At 41.6% G+C, this 19,304-nt stretch overlaps 1 protein-coding gene across 1 annotated transcript; it reads left to right on the top strand.

Annotated features, from left to right (window-relative positions):
* Positions 1 to 3,998: 3,998 nt before the first annotated feature.
* On the top strand, positions 3,999 to 15,765 carry PRSS23 (serine protease 23). The gene is made up of 2 exons (XM_050942109.1): positions 3,999 to 4,398; positions 12,469 to 15,765. Exon 2 carries the CDS (start codon positions 12,482 to 12,484, stop codon positions 13,598 to 13,600), a length of 1,119 nt encoding a protein of 372 aa, XP_050798066.1. The 5' UTR covers positions 3,999 to 4,398; positions 12,469 to 12,481; the 3' UTR covers positions 13,601 to 15,765.
* The last annotated feature ends 3,539 nt before the right edge of the window (positions 15,766 to 19,304 follow it).

The raw sequence follows: 19,304 nt of genomic DNA, 5'->3' as shown, positions 1-19,304 counted from the left end.
GTCGACCTAACTCTGTAAGCATCTACATTAAAATGTATCTCCTACTGATATAACAACAGATTTAATAACTTCACCTTCAAGAGAGGCGTAGTGCTTAGGTCGATGTAGTTAAGTCAACGCAGTGTCAGTGTAGGCACTGCATTGCTTACATCAACTGTTGCTGCCCTTCAGAAGCCATCCCACAGTGTCCCACACTGACAGTCAAATCAGTGGAAGCACTCCTGATGAGGATGTGCACAGCCAATACAAGGAGCGTAGGGTGGACATGCAAAAGCAATTTAGTTACTGCAGTGGCTGTACATGGATGTAACTTAGGCCAACTTAATTTTGTAGTGTAGATTTTCCCTTAGTTTCCCAAACCTGAAGAAGAGCTCTGTGTAAAGCTCAAAAGCTTGTTTCTCTCACCAGCAGACGATGGTCCAATAAAAGATATTACTTCATCCACCTTGTCTATCTAAGTTTGTGCTTTGTCAAAAAAGGAAGAGCGACCTACAGGCCTAATTTTGTGTGCTGAGCTCCTGTACTTAGAGAAGCCCATAGTGAGATATGGTCCCCAGAAGATGGAGGCTTGCTGAATGAGTGGTGACTGGGAGCAGAGCACCTGCTGGCTGTTCAGTGGAACTCAAGAACCTTATCAGAAAATTGTTGCAGCGTCTGGTGTCACATGATCCACTGTCACAAGCTCTTGCCTCCTCTCAAGGCAGCTTAATATCCTTCTCCATCCATGCAGAATAGCAAAAGTTTTTTTTCCTGCTTCACTGAGTCTGTCGCCAAGAACCCTACAGCAGTGAGATGTCATATCTTTAATTGGGGAGCATATGTTTCAGGGCAATGGGAGTTTGAGCTATATAGCCACAAGGCCCAGAGAAGATTTGAAGCCCTATTGAATTCTCCCCAGGAATGGATGGTGATTAGTTTATCATCAGTATTGCTCCAGAGGACCATATCCTGGTTCACCTTGTTAACCCTTGTCTAAAGTACTGACTAGTAATATTTCTGGGGTTTGCTAACCATTACACAATGTGCAATGCCAATTTCCCTCTGAGCTAGTACTGACTGACTTAGTACCAACTGCATCTCCCTGTTTACCTTTTAGTGCCTGCCAATATATTAACTTAGGTTTCTGATGGAGCTGCTTAGCGTAGGTCTTTGGAAATCAATATGTGATGCTGTAATCAGCAATTTTAGGGACGCGAGGATACATGCTGAAGCCAAACTGGGTGATGTCATGTACAATTAATATGTATTTCTAACTGTGTTTCCCCCTTGCTCTTTCCAACCTTCACTTTAAAATCCTTTTGTGAATCCAAATAGGTCATTTTCATTGGCTGACAGGGCATCTAGAATCTGGGTTTGGTGCTTTTTAAATAATACAAAATCAAAATAAATTAAAGCAAAAAGTATCTGTATATTCCTTGAACTGAGGTTCCAGCACCATCTCAGCTCCTAAGAGTATCCACATAGAAAAGCAATCTATGGCTTATTTAGTAGAGTTTTCTCTGCATTTCAAACTTTATTAGTTCTTTGTAAAGTTAGGATTAGAGAGAAGGCTTGAATCAACACACAAATTGATTCCTGAAGAATGTTTACTTATTGCATGGGCTAATGGAATCAGCAGGGAATTCTGGTAAAAAAGACAGGGATTTCCCCTTCAAATCTGCAGGATTTTTGCATCTTTGTTTTTATCTATTTTTCTTGGATCTTCTTTGCTTTTCCTGCCAGATACCATTATATAGATTAAACAAAGATGGGCAATTAAAAATAAAAATAGACATAATATATCATACAAATAATTAGAATCATATATTTGCATGATGCGGCAATAACTTTGGGATACACTGCAGAGCTGTGTGACAAAATGCATTTGGGACTCATCCTGCAAACATGCATGTGAGCAAATTAATGCACGTGAAGAGTCCCACTGTTGTTACTTCTTGGGTGGGTAAGGTTACACGTGTGGGAAAGCATTCAGCAGTCAGAACAGGGGTCAGCAAACTATGGCCCACGGGCCACATCTGGCCCATCAGACCATTTAATCTGGTCCTCAGCTCCTGCCACGGAGTGGGGTCGGGAGTCTACCCCACTCCGGTGCTTCAGCCGGGGAGCAGGGTTGGGGGCTTGCCCTGCTCCTCGCAGCTCCCGGGAAGCAGCCAGCATGAGTCCCCTCCGGTTACTATGTGGTACGGGGAGGCATGGCCCCCTGGCTCTGCCCCAGTTGCAGGCTCTGCCCTCGCAGCTCCCATTGGCTGCAGTTCCTGGCCAATAGGAGCTGCAGGGGTAGCACCTGCAGACGAGGCAGCAGGCAGAGCCGCCTGGCCGAGCCTCGGAGCCAGAGGAGGGACATGCTTCTGGGAGCTGCTTGCAGTAAGCACCGCCCGGAGCCTGCACCCCTGAGCCTCCTCCATGTCCCAACCCTCTGCGACAGCCCTGATTCCCCTTCCACACTCTGAACCCCTCGATCCCATCCCAGAGCCCCCTCTTGTACCCCAAGCCCCTCATCCCCAGCCCCACCCCTGAGCCCGCACCCCCAGCCAGAGCCCTCACCGCCCCATGACCCAACAGCCTGCCCATCCCTGATCCCCCTTCCACCATCTGAACCCACTGGTCCCAGCCCCCTCCTGCACCCCCAAACCCTCATCCCTAGCCCCACCCCAGAGCCCACACCCCCAGTCAGAGCCTTCACATCCCTCCTCTGTACCCCAGCCCTCTGCCCCAGTCCTGATCCCCCTCCTACCCTCTGAACCTCTAGGCCCCAGCCTGGAGCCCCCTCCTGCACTCCAAGCCCCTCATCCCCAGCCCCACCCCAGAGCCCTCACCCCTCCCCTGCACTCCAATCCAAAGTCCTGCAACCTGAACTCATTTCTGGTCCCACCACAAAGCCTGCACCTCCAGCTGGAGCCCTCACCCCCTCCTGCATCCCAACCCCCAATTTTGTGAGCATTCATGACCCACCATACAATTTCCATATCCAGATGTGACCCTTAGGCCAAAAAGTTTGCCCACCCGAGTCAGAACCTTCTTTTTCAAACTGAATAAGTAAAATTTGTACATAGGGAGAAATCCTGGTCTTATTGAAGGCAGTGGCAAACTTCCATTGACGTCAGTGGGGTCAGAATTTCACCCATAAAATTCATACTTATACCTTAATGTCTGGTCCCACAGCCCTTAATAGTGTGAGTACCTGCCCATCCTGCCTTTACTTTGAATTGACCAGCTGACTCCTGCAAGATACGAAGTTATGGCCTATAAGTATCATTTGTAACATCCTTTATTAAGCAATAATATCACAAGTGTACACTAACAGCCACGAACACTGCAGCCTCACTATTGCAAGTTGTGCTTTAGCATAACCGCAGCACTCAGTGTGCTACAGTATGGGTGTGACAGTCCGAGAGTGGGTTAGTTAGAGGGAGTCAGCTGTTCTCCATCTATTTTATTCATCTGATTAAGATCATAAACTTCTCAGGGAAGGATCCCTGCCTTTTCACATGGCAGTCAAAGCCCTGCGTCTTCACATAGGGCAGTGACCAGCTCAGTATTAACGCCACCATGGATGGGGTAGGTGGCACCTTGTAAACCATCCGGCACAGCGCTCCTAGCAGAGGACCGAGAGCTTTAGGATCCAGTTTTCAGACAGCGAAACAAGCGCTGGAAAATCACCCGAAGCAGATTAGGCATTGGCCGTTCCCTGGGGCTGGATAGGAACTGCGGGCTGCCCCGAGGATTTTTGGAGGGGGGGTGGGCAGAGGATCTTCGCCACAGAAGTGCCCGCTTGGAAGGGGGGAGCGCACCTTGCATCTTTGCAATTCTTCCCACGATAGGGCGCAAGCGGTGCGGGTGCAGGGAGGCGGAGAGGCGGCCGCTGGCTCCTCTTTGTGCAGCGAGGGCGCACAGAAGGGGTGTGTGTGCCTGGAGTGTGGGTGTTGCGCGGGAGGAGGGGCAGTGGATCTGCAGCACCAGGCCAGCCTCCTGCTCCTCCAGCAATCCGGAGTGCGGGTGGGTTGGGTCACATGGCGCCTGCGCTGCTGAGGCGCCAGTCGCTGTTTGCAGGAAAGTTTTGAGAGCAGCGGCAGGAGCCGGAGGGCTCTAGGGTGACACCTGCAAGGAGGACTTAGCTGCCTCTTCCAGTCCCCCCTCTCGGAAGCTTTCTAGCCAATGCAGGACAGTTGTGCATTGTGGATCGCGAGGGAAATGCAACTGGAAGCCCCAAAGTGTGTGTAGGAACCTGAGCATTTCACTGAGGGGGTGATAGGAGAAGGCAGGTCTGAGTCAGCGAGAGATTCTATCAGAAGGCAGCAGAGGAGCCTGGAGTTATGGGACCAGACCCTTCACCTGCCTGATCTTGCTCAGAAGGGCACGTAGCTGTAAACCTGACTGAGCCTTGCATGTGAGGAGGTGGTAAGTACGTAAAGCGACCCTTGACATTAGTGTTTTGGAAAGGAGTGCAAGTGTAACCGACCTGGCTGGCATATGCTCTGCACAAAGCTAGAAGGGGACAGTTCCTTTCTGGGGCTAGGGATGCTGACTTTTTTTAAGGGAGAGTCGTTGGGTCTATAACTTTTACAAGCTATAAAACAGTCTGCTACCAAAAAAAAAAAAAATGCAAATTCCTACAGCAGATCACTGATCCATGGATCAGTATTAGCCAAGGGGTGGACAAAGCAAAGGGTATTGGGATGAGGATAACCAAGTTGCCTAGATAAGATTTGTTAAACGTGTTACTAACTGTCTCTTTACTCGGTTAAAGTAGTTTTTGTGCGGAGAAAGATACAAGTACAAAATCTCACCGAGATCTGATCATCAGACATCGTTGATAGGGACAAAATAGAAGAGTAATTTCAGGCTAGAAGATGCAGAATCCAAAGTCAATATCACATTTCCTAATTGAGAAATAGTCTTGGGACCTTTAGCCCAGTGCAGTTTATTTATTTATTTAGGAAGAATGAAATCATTGGTACTAGTTATCAGAAAGAAACTAGCCAGTAAAGTAAATAGAATCCAGGGAATTATTTAATGACAGCTGTCTTTCCTCCACTGATTTTGCCTGCCCTCAGTTTTGTTCACACATTTTTAGGAAGCATAAAGCAATTTCTTTGGGTGGAAATTAATGTTTAACTCTTTATCTACATGAATGTGAACACACCCTGGCCAACCTCCCTCCCCCTAAAAATATATCTGGCAAACAAAAAGGAGAATAATGTTTTTTCTTGGATTCTGATTGTGAACTGAAATCACCTAACTCCTGAAACTATAGTATCACACTTGTTGGATGCATACACTTATTTTTCAAGCTATAATCATTCATCATTAGTTGTTAATTTTTAAAGAGAAGAAAAAACATGCCTAGTAGAAGTGACATTGTGCAAATTACATCATTTTGAAATACAAAGAGAGACTGGCAGAGCATCTTATGAGAAAATAGCTGATAAAAAATCATGTTTGCTTTATTTCACACTGGGTGACACCCAGGAGACATTCACGATAGCCAGCAGCTGAAGCAAGTTCTCCTAGGTAAGGAGTTGTGGTGCTAAGCTTTGCACTGAATGGCTGCAGGCCTATTGATAATATATTTTTGTTAAAGAAATATATTAAATTACCTGTATTTTAGGCTATTGCTACAACTGGGGACATTCAGTCTTGTTCTGAGGGAGGGTGATAGCTTGAGTGGAGATCTGCTTTGTAATTTCCCATAGGGCAGTGGCTCTCAAGCTTTCCAGAGTACTGTACCCCTTACAGGAGTCTGATTTGTCTTGCACACCCCCAAATTTCAGCTCACTTAAAAACTATTTGCTTACAAAATCAGACATAAAAATACAAAAGTGTCACAGCACACTATTACTGAAAAATTGCTTCCTTTCTTATTTTTACCATATAATTATAAAATAAATCAACTGGAATATAAATAATGTACTCATTTCACTGTGTAGTATATAGAGCAGTATAAATAAGTCATTGTAAGAACTTTTATAGTGTACTGACTTGGCTAGTGCTTTTTATGTACCTTCTGTAAAACTAAGCAAATATCTTAGATGAGCTGATGCACCCCCTGGAATACCTCTGTGTATCCCAGGGGTACATATACCCCAGGTTGAGAACCACTGTCATAGGGAACAGTGTTTTGGCAACTGCAATAATGCTTGTCACACTACATTACAGTGCGTATCGCTCAGGTTGGTTGATATCAGTGACCATGTGTATCATCACTTACAATTTGCTAGTTTAGAGAATGGTCCATAATCTATGATCCTGTGTAATGAAAACCAAAACTATTTTATAGTAAGGGGAAAAATGGATGGGGGTGGGTGAGTGGGGAGGCAGACAGAAAAATCTTCTAAAGAAATTGACCTAATTGGTAAAAATATAAATATGGTTCTATTTCTTTTTTTATGTCACTCTAGTACATGTGCCAAAATGCCCACTGTGCCTACTGTATACGTTGGCAGATATCTCTGGCTAGCTAGTATCGAAATCTGTTTCAGGTTTTCCAGCACTTCTCTTCTTATAATCTTCAAACTAGTGGAGAAGGGAAGAAGTGAGTGAAACTTTACTCAGCCACTGGCCTCACTGTTCAGTGTCACTGACAGAGTAATGTATATGTGTTATGTTTTAATTGCACTGAGGGCTTTGATAGCTCTTAAACTGGTGCTCGGTTAGTTCTGTGTTTTAACAAGTTTCATGACTAATAAAAACAGCTGAGGTATTTTGGCACAGTGATAACAGTAATTTGGTTCATTTCTGTCATTTGGATTGAGGTAGGTTTTGATTGTTTTGTTTTTTTTTTGTCACAGCCCTATGGAAAAATTTCTTCATTTCAAAATGTAATGGAGACTAGTCTGGTCATAGGATTTCACACTGTATGTTCCAGGATTTATTTTCATTTTACAGTCTATTACGAGTACCACCCCTGAATCCGGAACTCTTCCAAAAATGTACTTGCTTATTAGAAGATGATTCATGTACCCACCAAACAAGACAGTTCTTTCCCCAGCATTTTCTTAAGGCATGCCTGTCTATTGCAGACAGGAAAATGTGTCTGCAAGTGTTCTAGTAGGATGAGGAGTCCCAAAGTAGCAGTCAGTGTTTCCATTCCCAAAGCAATTGTAATGCCATCATCACACTTGATCATGTACAAAACACTTTCTGGAGGTTCCTATCCTGCATAGCAGAGCAATATTTTGTATTGAGTAAAAGAGTATGCAGCACTTCTGACATAATTCACTAAAGTGTCATTGTAGCTGTGTTGGTTGTAGGGTATGAGAGACACAATGGTAGGTGAGGTAATGTCTTTTATTGGACACTCTGGTTACCTTCTCCAGACCTGAGGAAGAGCTTGAAAGCTTTTCCCTTCCACCAGCAGAAGTTGGTCGAGTAAAAGATATTATATCACCTGCATTATCTCTCTCGGAATTCAGTAAAAACAGAACAATAGTTTCTACAATATAAACAGTTGTACATTACAGAACGGTATTCTCACCAATGAATTAAAAATATGTTACAATAATCAGTCAAAACGTGCTTCATTTCTTTTCCATTTTATCTTGTTTTCTGACGTCTTTGAGCAAGACTTACAAAATAATCATTATTTGAATCTAGTTCAAGGGTAATATGGCACAGACATGTCCTGCTTACTATTTATTTTCTTTAAAACTAGAAATGAAGGGGTAAATACTAGGCTCCCTTGGAATAAATTTGGCCTGGTGCCTAATTTTGGTTTCAGAATTAGGAAACATCCACTAGCTTTAAAAAATAAACTCATGTTTCCCTCAGACAACTTTTTAAGATGATTTCCCCACATGGAAAGAAATGACATGCAGTGGTTTGCATCCCATGATAAATTGTACAAATTTTTTTCAATTTACTGTACATCAGAATAAGCTTGGTTAGATGTATATCTACCTGAATTTCTTAGGTTTTAACAGTGAAACAATAGTAATTTATTATCTGGATACATTACACAGACTGAAACAAATGTCCCACTCTGTAATCAGTTTAGGCTACTAATCTGACACACAAGCTTTTAATTTTTTTCCTCTAGTGCCTTATTTATGTTTTGATAAGAACTGAGATAACAGAATAGTAGCTGATGAAACAGGCTTTAAGTCCAATAAACTCACAGTGGGATCAGGCAGCACTAAAGACAGGGAAAAGTTATAGGAGGCTTTCCATTAATTGCTGTAAAGCCCATTTTAAAAAAGTTCATAGTAGGCACAGATGTGATTCATTCTTTTGAAACGTGTTTTCTGGGCACATGTACAGTTCCAACACACTCATCTTCTTATTCTCCTCATTGGAAGGCTACCCTCTGCTGGCTGAAACTACATTTACACAGAGAAGGGGAAACGTTCAGCTTTGGACAAATGATGGTCTACAGCAGTGGTTTTCAACCTGTGGTCTGCAGACCCCAGGTTCCACAGACTCTGTCTAAGATTTCCACAGGGTTCCGTAACTCCATTTGAAATTTTTTAAGGGTCTGCAAATGAAAAAAGGTTGAAAACCACTGGTTTACAGCATGAAACAGTTTCATTCTCCCCCTTCTGCCCACTCCTAAATAAATCAGCTAAGGGTGAGTGGCAATTGTGTCACCAGGGAGTGGCTTTATGTGACAAATTAATTAAAAAGGAATCTGATGTGTATGTGTGAAACTTCATATGTCTTAAGGGGAGGTCTTCATGTTGCTCTAGAACTCTGGGAAAGACAGAGGTCCAAAAAGAAGCCTGTTAATGTGCAATTCTAGTAATGAGATACATTACTTTGTGCACTACCTAGCCAGAATGACATCTATACTAAATATCTAATGGTTCCCATATATGGTCCTCCCTATCACAAATAAGGTTAGCTCTCAGCTGACTAATGCAAGAACATATGGTCTACAGAGCTGGAATGGTAAGATTTCTTTTTGTTAGTTTGTTATCTGTGCTTTTCCTCTCTCTATTTATACAACCAATGCTCACTATGCCATCTTTCTGCCAATTTGCGGCTGCCTAATTCATTAGATTTAGCAAGACCCCGCTGGTTTCCAATATTAATCCAACACTTTGCTGTCTAAATCATGTTTGTGTGTAAGTTCAGGGTGCAAGGAAGGAAAGGGAGCATGAGAAGTTAACATTTCTAGCTGAATAAATGAGCAGCTGTTTCCCAGTCTTATGAGGTCTCTGATTTTGTAATCATTATTGATATTCGGGCTGGCTAAGATTTTCCAGATGTTCCAGAAGTGGCTAATGATGGTGGGTGCCTAACATCATGCAGCCTTCAGAGGGTGGGGGCTCACCACTTTCTGAAAATCAGGCACCTTTAAGGTGTCTATTGTTTGGCATTCAAAAATCGAGGCACCCCAAATCACTAGTTATTTCTGAAAATCGTATAACCACTTCTGGGGCTAGGAACTGGGGCATTATGCTCAGCCCTCATTCACTAAGTCTATAATCTACATGTCTTATCTGTTTTTTAGTGGTGTGACAGAACTCTCATTTACTGTGATACGCAGCTTATGTCCTGAATGTAAGAAGGCCGTGCTAGGTCAGACCAATGCCAGACAGTGGCCAGTGCCAGATACTTCAGGGAGAATGAACAGAACAGGCCAATTATTAAGTGGTCCATTCGCTGTTGTCCAATCCCAGCTTCTGCCACTCAGAAGTTTAGTTGTGTCCGTGACCGTTTTGCCTAACAGCCATTGATGGACCTTTCCTCAGTGAAAATCAAAGTCTTTTTTGAACACAGTTATACTTTTGGCTTTCACAACAGCCTCTGGAAATGAATCCCACAGGTTTACTGTGCATTGTGTGAAGAAGTACTTCATTATTTTTGTTTTCAACTTGCTGCCTCTTAGTTTAATTGGTTGGCCCCTGTTTCTTGTGTTATGTGAAGGGGTAAATTACACTTCCCTAATTCACTTTTTCCACACCATTCATGATTTTATAGACCTCAATCATATCCCCTCTGAGTTGTCTCTTTTCTAAACTGAACAGTCCCAGTCTTTTTAATCTCTCCTCATATGGAAGTTGTTCCATCCCCCTAATCATTTTTGTTGCCCTTTTCTCAACCTTTTACAATTCTAATATATATCGCCATGGTATGCCCAACCATCTCAAGTATATATACTTGAGATGGTGTGGGCATATCATGGATTCATATAGTGGTATTATGATATTTACTGTCTTATTATCTGTCCCAGGCCTAATGGCTCCTAACTTTCTATTAGCTTTTTTGACTGCCATTGCACATTGAGAAAATGTTTTTGAGGATCTATCCACAATGACTCCTAGAGCTCTTTCTTGAGTGGTAACAGCTAGTTTAGACCCTGTCATTTTGTAATATAGTTGGGATTTTATGTTTTCCAATGGGCATTACTTTGCACTTACCAACACTGAATTCCATCTGCCATTTTATTGTCTAGTCACACAATGTAGTGAGGTCCTTTTGTAACTCTTTACACTCAGCTTTGGATGTAACTGTCTTGAGTAATTTTGTATTGTCTGCAAACTTTGCCATCTCTCTGTTTACCCCCTTTTCCAGATCATTTATGAGTATGTTGAACAGCACTGGTCCCCATACAGATCTTTGGGGGAACCCGTTATTTACCTCTCTCCATTGTGAAAACTGACCATTTATTCTTACTCTTTGTTTCTCTCTTTTAATCAGTTATTGATCCATGAGAGGACCTTTCCTCTTATCCCATGACTTAAGAGCCTTTGGTGAGGGACTTTCTGAAAGTCCAAGTGCATAATATTAACTGTATCACCCTTATCCACATGCTTGTTGACCGCTTCAAAGAATTCTAATAGATTGGTGAGGCATGATTTCCCTTTACAAAAGCAATATTGACTCTTCCCTAATATATCATATTCATTCTGAAAGATGAGCTTTGCATATCTTTGTCTTAGTATCGATTACTGCAAATGATGCTGACTGTAAAATTATCCAGAAGTAATATTTGAATCAGACACCTTTTTCCTCTGCCAGCCCATGGTTCCCTAAGGGTTCCCCAGCACAGCTTAGGAACAGAGAACTGTTTTGTAAAGAGTTGAGGAGACTTATTTTCTTTTTTGTTCTTAGACACCTTCTGCAACCGTTTGTTGTAGTTTATTCACTTGAGGCATTTCAGGAATGATCATGCAGCCATTATCAGTGTAACCAGCAGGGTTTCAATATACATAAGCGCAACATAATTGTGATGTTTTGTTTGTATAATACTCGTTCAAGAGAAGTTCTGCCAGCCTTCTCAAACCGAGCACTATGGCTCCTACAGCAATTCAGCTGTATGACTAATTTTCAAATAAACTTCAGTTACACATTTTCTTTGTTCTCTGCTGCTTGAGACACTCTGCCTGTGGTTCATAAACAATTTACAGTCTCTCTGCGCTGTAAGAGGGTTGGTTTGCATTTCTAATTAATTTGATTTACTGTGGAATAAGTCAATATGTTAGCTGAAAGTTCCTTCAGTACCTATCATCTTTTCTTCATTAGCTACCCTCACATAATAGCTGGATCTTCCCCATGCAAGCCTATGGGGGAAAGTATGTTAAATAGACTAGAAACCCTCCTCTGTCTTAAACTGCAGAGGAAGCAAGCCTCTAATATACCAGTGCTACAGAAACATGCCACCCGTGCAGTTACTTCATCCGCTTGATTAATTGTTAACCAAGATTATAAGCCCCTTGGAGCAGGAGCCCTCTTATTTACTGCTTGTTTGTACAGTGCTGGCGCTGTGGGATCCTGGTCTCAGTGAGGGCCTCTAGGGGTTGCTGGAATGTACGTAATGGATTCTAAGTCAATTCATTGTAGCCTCTGAATGCAGGTATATGCTAATAGCCTGGCATTTTTTTCTGCTCCTGTAAAGATGCTGAGTACCTGCAGTTCCCACTGATGTCAACGGGAGATGCTGGTGCTCAGCACCTCTGGAGAACCAGGAAGCCACCTATTTACAATGGTGTAGCCAAATTTAGATTTAGTTTCCTAATCTTGGTACACAAATTCGAAAGTGTCAGCCTGAGGGGTTTGTTACAATGTATACGTTAACCCCAGCAGACAGCCTCATACCAAGTAAAAGAGGAATTTGAAACAATTGGGACCATTAAAATTCCTGGCAGGGAGCAGGGAACTCTTCATAGGGAGCTTATGAAGTGGAGTCTGCAGGCTGTGTGATCTAGGCTGCGTAACATAAAATTGTGCTATACCCGCAATGCTACCAGTTTGCTAAGAACAAAAAACAATCAGTTGATATCTCAGGGCTGGCAGTAGACCACATAAATAATCCCAAGGTTAAGTACAAGCTTTAAGTGATCTATGATGTATTATTCGGAACTTTTCCTTCCCCCAGTTACAAATCGCCTGATCCTGTGCACTGGCTTCAATAGGATCAGGATTTAGCCTTAAATAGGGATAAAATTTCAGAACAATGCCAGGCTAGCAAACTATTAATGGTGAATGAATGTTCGCTTTATTAACCAAAGGATCCTTTTCTTTCCCCAGATTGGTGTTCAGCATGGCAGGTGTGCCAACTTTGATCCTCTTCCTGTGCACTGTTAAGGATGTTCTACCCTCCAATTCCCGCTGGAAACCAACCTGGCCATCTTACAAAGTTCCAGTAATCCTGCCACAGTCTACCCTTAATCTAGACAAACCACAGTTTGATGCAGAAACCAAACTGGAGGTAGTATCCTCTTGCGGCCTAGAGTGCCACAAGCGTTCCCCGCTGCCGACGTATGAAGAAGTGAAGGACTACCTGTCCTATGAGACCTTGTATGCCAATGGTAGTCTTGTTGAAACTGAAGTAGGCATTTACGTTATCAGCCGTGGCAGTGATGGGTCACAAAGCAGATCTCGAACAAAAAGGCAGATCTATGGCTACGACAGCAGGTTTAGCATTTTTGGCAAGGACTTCTTGTTGAATTACCCTTTCTCCACTTCGGTGAAGTTGTCCACAGGTTGCACGGGGACGCTGGTGGCAGAAAAGCACGTCCTTACTGCAGCTCACTGCATCCACGATGGCAAAAGTTACGTCAAAGGAGCCCAGAAACTGAGGGTGGGCTTCCTGAAGCCTAAAGTGAAACATGGTAACAAAGGAGCTAATATCACGAGCTCAACAATGCCTGAAAAAATGAAATTCCAGTGGATCCGAGTGAAACGGACACATGTCCCTAAAGGATGGATCAAAGGAAATGCCAACGATATCGGCATGGATTATGACTACGCCCTGTTGGAGCTCAAGAAGCCACACAAAAGAAAATTTATGAAGATAGGTGTGAGCCCACCAGCTAGACAGTTGCCTGGTGGCAGGATTCACTTCTCTGGCTATGACAATGATCGCCCAGGAAATCTGGTTTACCGTTTCTGTGATGTCAAAGATGAAACATTTGACCTCTTGTATCAGCAGTGCGATGCCCAGCCAGGAGCAAGCGGGTCTGGGGTGTATGTGAGGATGTGGAAGAGACAGCATCAGAAATGGGAGCGTAAAATTATTGGAATATTTTCAGGGCATCAGTGGGTGGACATGAATGGCACCCCACAGGATTTCAATGTGGCTGTTCGCATCACACCCCTCAAATATGCACAGATCTGTTACTGGATCAAAGGCAACTATCTTGACTGTAGGGATGGGTAAAGACAATGAACCTTTCAGAAAGCACTTAATAGCCTTAATTACTTATCCAATGAAAAGCCAAACTTCTATTGTTATGAATATGTGTGATTCTATTTTGAAACACCTGGACATAATTTATAAAATTACAAGCAGGCCACCTTGTTCTTTGGAAGGTGATTGTGTGACATAATTGCAGTTAGAAAACGTTAATTTGAGGAGGTAGAAAAACTGTTGGGAGGGGAGAGCGAGCCTGGTAAACAATGCAAAATCTGAAGGTCTCCAAAGAGCTGTATGAAAGGAATGCTGCTGGGTAACTCACACTTGCTTTGTTTGTACCTCCAACACAGGATTAATAGAAATGTTTTAATCTGAAGTTTTAAACAAAAATATTTCTATTATATTGGAGGTAAAAAAGGGTGATTAACAATAAACCCCCACCTGCAGTGTTTGCCACCCAAACGTTGCTGTATTGTGCTAGTGCATGAGAACCAGAGTGCAAGAGAGACTAGGTTTACATTGTTGAAGGTGAATGTCATGCAAATAACATATAGGGTAAATAAATAGATGTGATTTTCCAATTTTAACGTTTGAGTGATTTGAGGCTTTATGAGTAACATAGATAAGAAAATACTTTTTAAACATATAGGCCATAATCATGCAAAGCCAGGCATGCATGGAATTTGAGTCACACAAGTGGTGCCATTGAGTTCTGCTCACTTAAGTAGAGTTATACATGAGATTAAATTTTTAGCATCTGGGCCACAGTTGTTAACATGACAGTGTCCCTATACTTGTATTGTATAGAAGGTGTATAGGGGAGAGAGTTGTTTCCTTTTGTGACTTATCTAGATCCTTAATCATGGAAAATTTCTAGCCCTCAGCATCCCCTCCAGCAATGCAAGCCCTTTGGGAGGGGAGAAGAACCATCCTTAGTCTTTTTGGCTTCCTAAACTGTAAGGCCTTAAAGTAAATAGGAGAGAGGATGATGTAGTTGTTACTGCATTTTTCCTTCCATTCCTTGAAAATCAATGCCCTTCTTCCCACAGATGGATGAGAAAGAAAGAAAAGATTTGTTAACTAGATTTCTATGTGTATCTTCTGCCACCCCATTTTGACAGTGTACCTTAACCCAGATCTTGACTTATTATTTTTTCTTACAGCATTTGGGGCAGTTTTCTTTCAAAATTGCAAGTTATGAGCAGTTCTTGACACACACAGCTCACCAGTTCTGCAGCTGGTTTGAGCTAATTGAAAGAGCCAAACTGTAGGACGTAATCCGAAATATAAAATGATGCACTGATGTCTCTTGTAGACATTGATGCCTGTAGTTTTACTGTAGTAAAATCATAATTCCAACAAAAACAACCTTTTTATGGGTTGAGAAGACCCAGCCAAATACTGTTGTGTAGCAAACAATGTCAGTAAAACAAAGAACTTTCTATACATAATATTTCTCAGGTGGATTACACCACTGTATTACAGTAACATTGCTAGGCTGGTGTCATGGCAGCCTGTCACCACTCTTTAAATAGGAAGGCAGACACTGGTTCAAACTCCAGTCCCCATTCCATCCATGCATCTCCCACTAACTTCTGAAACTTGTTGAGTTATGCACAGATGTTACCAGGGCAAAGAGCAGCACTGTCCAGCAAAATGGCTGAGCTGAACAGATTGAGTCTAGGTAGGCTTGTTCCTGAGCTTTTTATGAAAATTGTAATTCAGTTAAGCCTTATTTTTCTTTCACTTTACTAATTTTTGTGGTGTGGGAAACACACTCCTGATGGTGCTTTATCTTTCTAGAGGCTTCGGCTCTAGTTCTGAAAGCCATTTTTGCTAGAGCAGCCTAAAGATATTTTTGATAGCAGGTGCAGTGTTCAAAACTGTGGTACCCTTCCTTGCTGGGTGTTTGCACTCAGATAAATACAGTTACTAATGCTTTAAAAATATGACTAATCACCATATGTATTTAACAGACTTCTTCTGCCTTTTTTATTCTTGATTTACTTTATTTTGTGGCTGTTAGCCAAGCACTTCTGTTTGAATGTATCACAGTGAATAAAGAAAAGTAATGGAATTTCAGTGCAGACACTCTTGTACTTGTACCATACCTAGGTTTGTAACTTCAGTCTCTTTTAGCTGTTACTTACTTGTAAAGACATTCAAATACAAGCACCGTTGTATCCACATCCTTGATGCTGTTTCTTCATTTATTTCCTTTCAGCTTTCTTTCCTCCACAGTCATTGCAGATAATCAAATGTATTTCAGTAGAGATGATTATTAACCCTACTGAAAGGCTTCTGGAAATCCTCGCCTGCATGGGATCATTGCATTTCCAAAATAAGAGTCATAGGATCATTTTAGAGATGAAAATGACCTATTACAACACATAGTCAAACTCATTCTTAGTGTAACTTCACTGAAGTAAAGGGAGGAATTTGGCCCAATGATTCCGTCTCCTCTAAGTACAGGATATAGTCTCGTCACAAAGAATATAATGGACCTGATTTTTATCCTCTCACATTGGTGTAAATTGGAAATAATCCCTTTGACAACAATAGTTACAGTGAGAAGAGAACGGGGCATTGAGTGAAAATATGTTGCATGCATTGAAATTTGTTTTTAGATGTGCAAGATGGTGTGTGCAATTTTGAGAATTTAGTCCCTGATTCATTGAAACACATAAGCACATTCTTACTTCCCATTAAAGCACATTCTTAAGTGCTTTGCTGGACTGAGGCCTTAGCTCCCAGGTACTAAAGCATCTTAAAATAAATATAGAGATGCTGTTAAGGCTAGTGGAGTGAACATTTTCAATAGGCAAGCCAACTGGTATGTATAATTTTTTATTAGTCAAATTACCAGCATGCTTATGCAGCGAGTTTATAAAGAGGTCGTGGGGGATCACTTTCCTCTTACCGTAACCCCATGCATGCACTAGGTTTTTAATGAGTAACTCAAGGGAATTTGTAGACAGTTTGGGTGGAATTTTCATATGTGCTCAGCGTTGGCTTAACTGCTCCCAGTCACTTCGGTGAAAGTTTTGCCACTGTTTTCAGTGGGAGCAGACTGAGGCCAATGGGTTTTTTTAGGCCAGTGGTTTTGAAAATCCCGCTCTCTGAATGTATTTGTGTTGATGTTATAATTGGGTCATATTTTAACGAGAGAAAAACAGCTCATCAAGGGGGCAAAAATAACTTTTTTTTTAAAGGCACAATACGGTAAACTACATCTAACAATATACCACATTGCTTTTATATCTCAGTATAGTACAGAGAAGGAGCCTGGATATTCTGGTTAGTTTTAAATTCTGGTACATGGAAAGGATTATATGGAATGAAGCGAACCTCTCCTGTTACAGCAGCCTTACAAGGCTGACATAGGGTAAATCCAGGTTAGTCTGAAATAACTCTTCCCTCTGGATGGAGGGATTGTGGTGGGGAGGATGGAAACTGAAAAGAAGCAAGAACACAGAACATTCTCAGCTCTCCCAGAAGGCCGTGCTGAGCTTGTTTCACTGAGAACTGTAGAATGTCAAAATGGTCCATTGTCAAAGCAAAGGTATTCTCCTTGAATCTCTAATTGCTTTGCAATGAAATTCCCAGGCCTGGTTGCGTATAGTGCAGTGATGATCTTAAAGTTCCATGCTGAACTCGGAGCAAGTATAATACATGCTTGAAATTCTTTTCCGTGTTGCCACTTAATCTGCCATTTGTTAGCCCTTCCTGGTAGAGTGCCAACTCAATATGCACACTGTCTTTTTCAAGAGAAGCTTTCAAAGAATGGAAAGAGCATGCCGGGTGGGTAGAAACATTTCTGTTTTCTTGGCATGAAAGGAAATGGTGGACAGCCCAAAGCAGCAGAGAGAGGAGTGGAGTTAAATAGGGCACCACTACAGCATACAATAAGAACAGGACTTATATCAGTGTATTGGTCACATTTTATAAATGATGATTTACATTTCCATAGCATTTTTATCTGAGAATCTAAAGACACATTGTAAACATAAATTAATTAATCAAAATGCCTCTGTGAGATAGGTAAGTAGTAGTAGTATCTGACTTTTTAAAGACATGAAAACTGAGACATAGAGAGCTTAGGCCAAAATTTCTAAACATAGATGCCTAAAGTTAGGCATCTACAGATAAATAAGTGGCCTGATTTACAGGTGTCCTAAACTCCTATTTAGTAACTCAAATATAGAGCTTGGTTGTCCATAGTTAGGCAACCATCTTTGAAAATTCTGGCCTAAGTGACTCCTCCATGGTCACACAGGCATCTGAAAGGTGTATTATCATGGGTACTACTTGAATGTGGATTTGTATAGGTGAGTAGAAAAAGTGGAGAACAAAACTGGAAGGGAAAACATCTGAGTGGCCTGAGCTCTTGACAATGGTAATGAGAAATTGGGTGAAAATTAGCAATAACACTTTGCATTTCTATGAAGCCTGATTCTGAAATAAGTTAGTGTCTTTCTGTTAACTCAGGGAGACTATGAATCAGGCTCATAGTGCTTTTTGGCTAAGGATTTGAAAGTACTTCAGATCCTGAGTGAGTTTATATAAAGTTATAGTGAAGGAGAGATGCTAATATTCTAATGCAAAGATTTTATTGGATGGCTCATGTTTTGTTAAAAGAAAATAAAAATTAATAGCATGAACGTAGATCAGCGTGTATGCACAGCTGTAGTGATAGAACTAGACACCTTTATTACTCAGTCAAACATAGGATTATGTTATACAAGAAATTCAGTTCACTCCACATAATGAAATTATCTGTTATATGTAAATGAAATTCATCAACATTCACTAACTTCGGATTCAGAAATCACTGGTTACTGTACTTTGAAGATTTTCTTTTCCTGATAAGTGACCATGGAGGATCGTGTGTAATACATGACAGTAGAGTGTGGTATGAATGTTTTATCAGCATTTCTTTGGGATGACAGACATTCTCACCTGTAGTGAAGCCATAAGAGAGTGTTGTGTGTCATCCTAAAGTTCTAACAAAATGTTTTTGCCACACCATCATGTACTTGGCATATGCCATATGTGATACAGAAGAAAACTATTTTAGGAATGATGTAGACATTAAATCTTTTTTACTGGAAACATTTCTTGTATCATTCTGCCTGTAAATCCAGAGGCATTTAGCTAACATGTGGGACTTATTAGGGAGAAAATATTGATTAGTTTTAATTTAAAACATCTCCAATAATTACTTGATTGCTTTTCTAGTCTTAAATCCAGATTCTGAGCTGGAACCAAGACATATTTGCCACAGCCCGGAAGGAGTTGGGTGACACAAAGGTTGGTTTAAGCTGAGTTGTACCATTACTTTTGTGCTGGGCCTTATATGCTGGTACTATTTTGTCCTCAGCGTAAGGAGGATGGACTCAGTGCTCAGATGTTGGAACTGTATCTTATAATCAATATTCTAAACAAAATTCTATATTAAGTAAAAACTCATTTGGTAGCTGCTTTGTTGTGATTTTATTTCTATTAAATAGAGGAATTTAATTACATGGGGGCGGGGTCCGTAGGGAAGGTAGTTAGTGGGTGGGAGAATGCTGCCATAATGGGGATATGAAATGACACTTGGCTCAAGGGTTAAATAAACCATTTCCAGTGCTACTCATATCTTAGTGATTCAGGAGCCAAATTATCAATCAACATTCCAGGCCAATGGGGGCTGCAAGAAGCTGCAGCCAGCACAGCCTCCATTGGC

The sequence above is a fragment of the Gopherus flavomarginatus genome, chromosome 1 (genome assembly GCF_025201925.1).
Source record: "Gopherus flavomarginatus isolate rGopFla2 chromosome 1, rGopFla2.mat.asm, whole genome shotgun sequence".
NCBI lineage: Eukaryota > Metazoa > Chordata > Testudines > Testudinidae > Gopherus > Gopherus flavomarginatus.
This window is presented reverse-complemented; position numbering and strand designations above follow the sequence as displayed.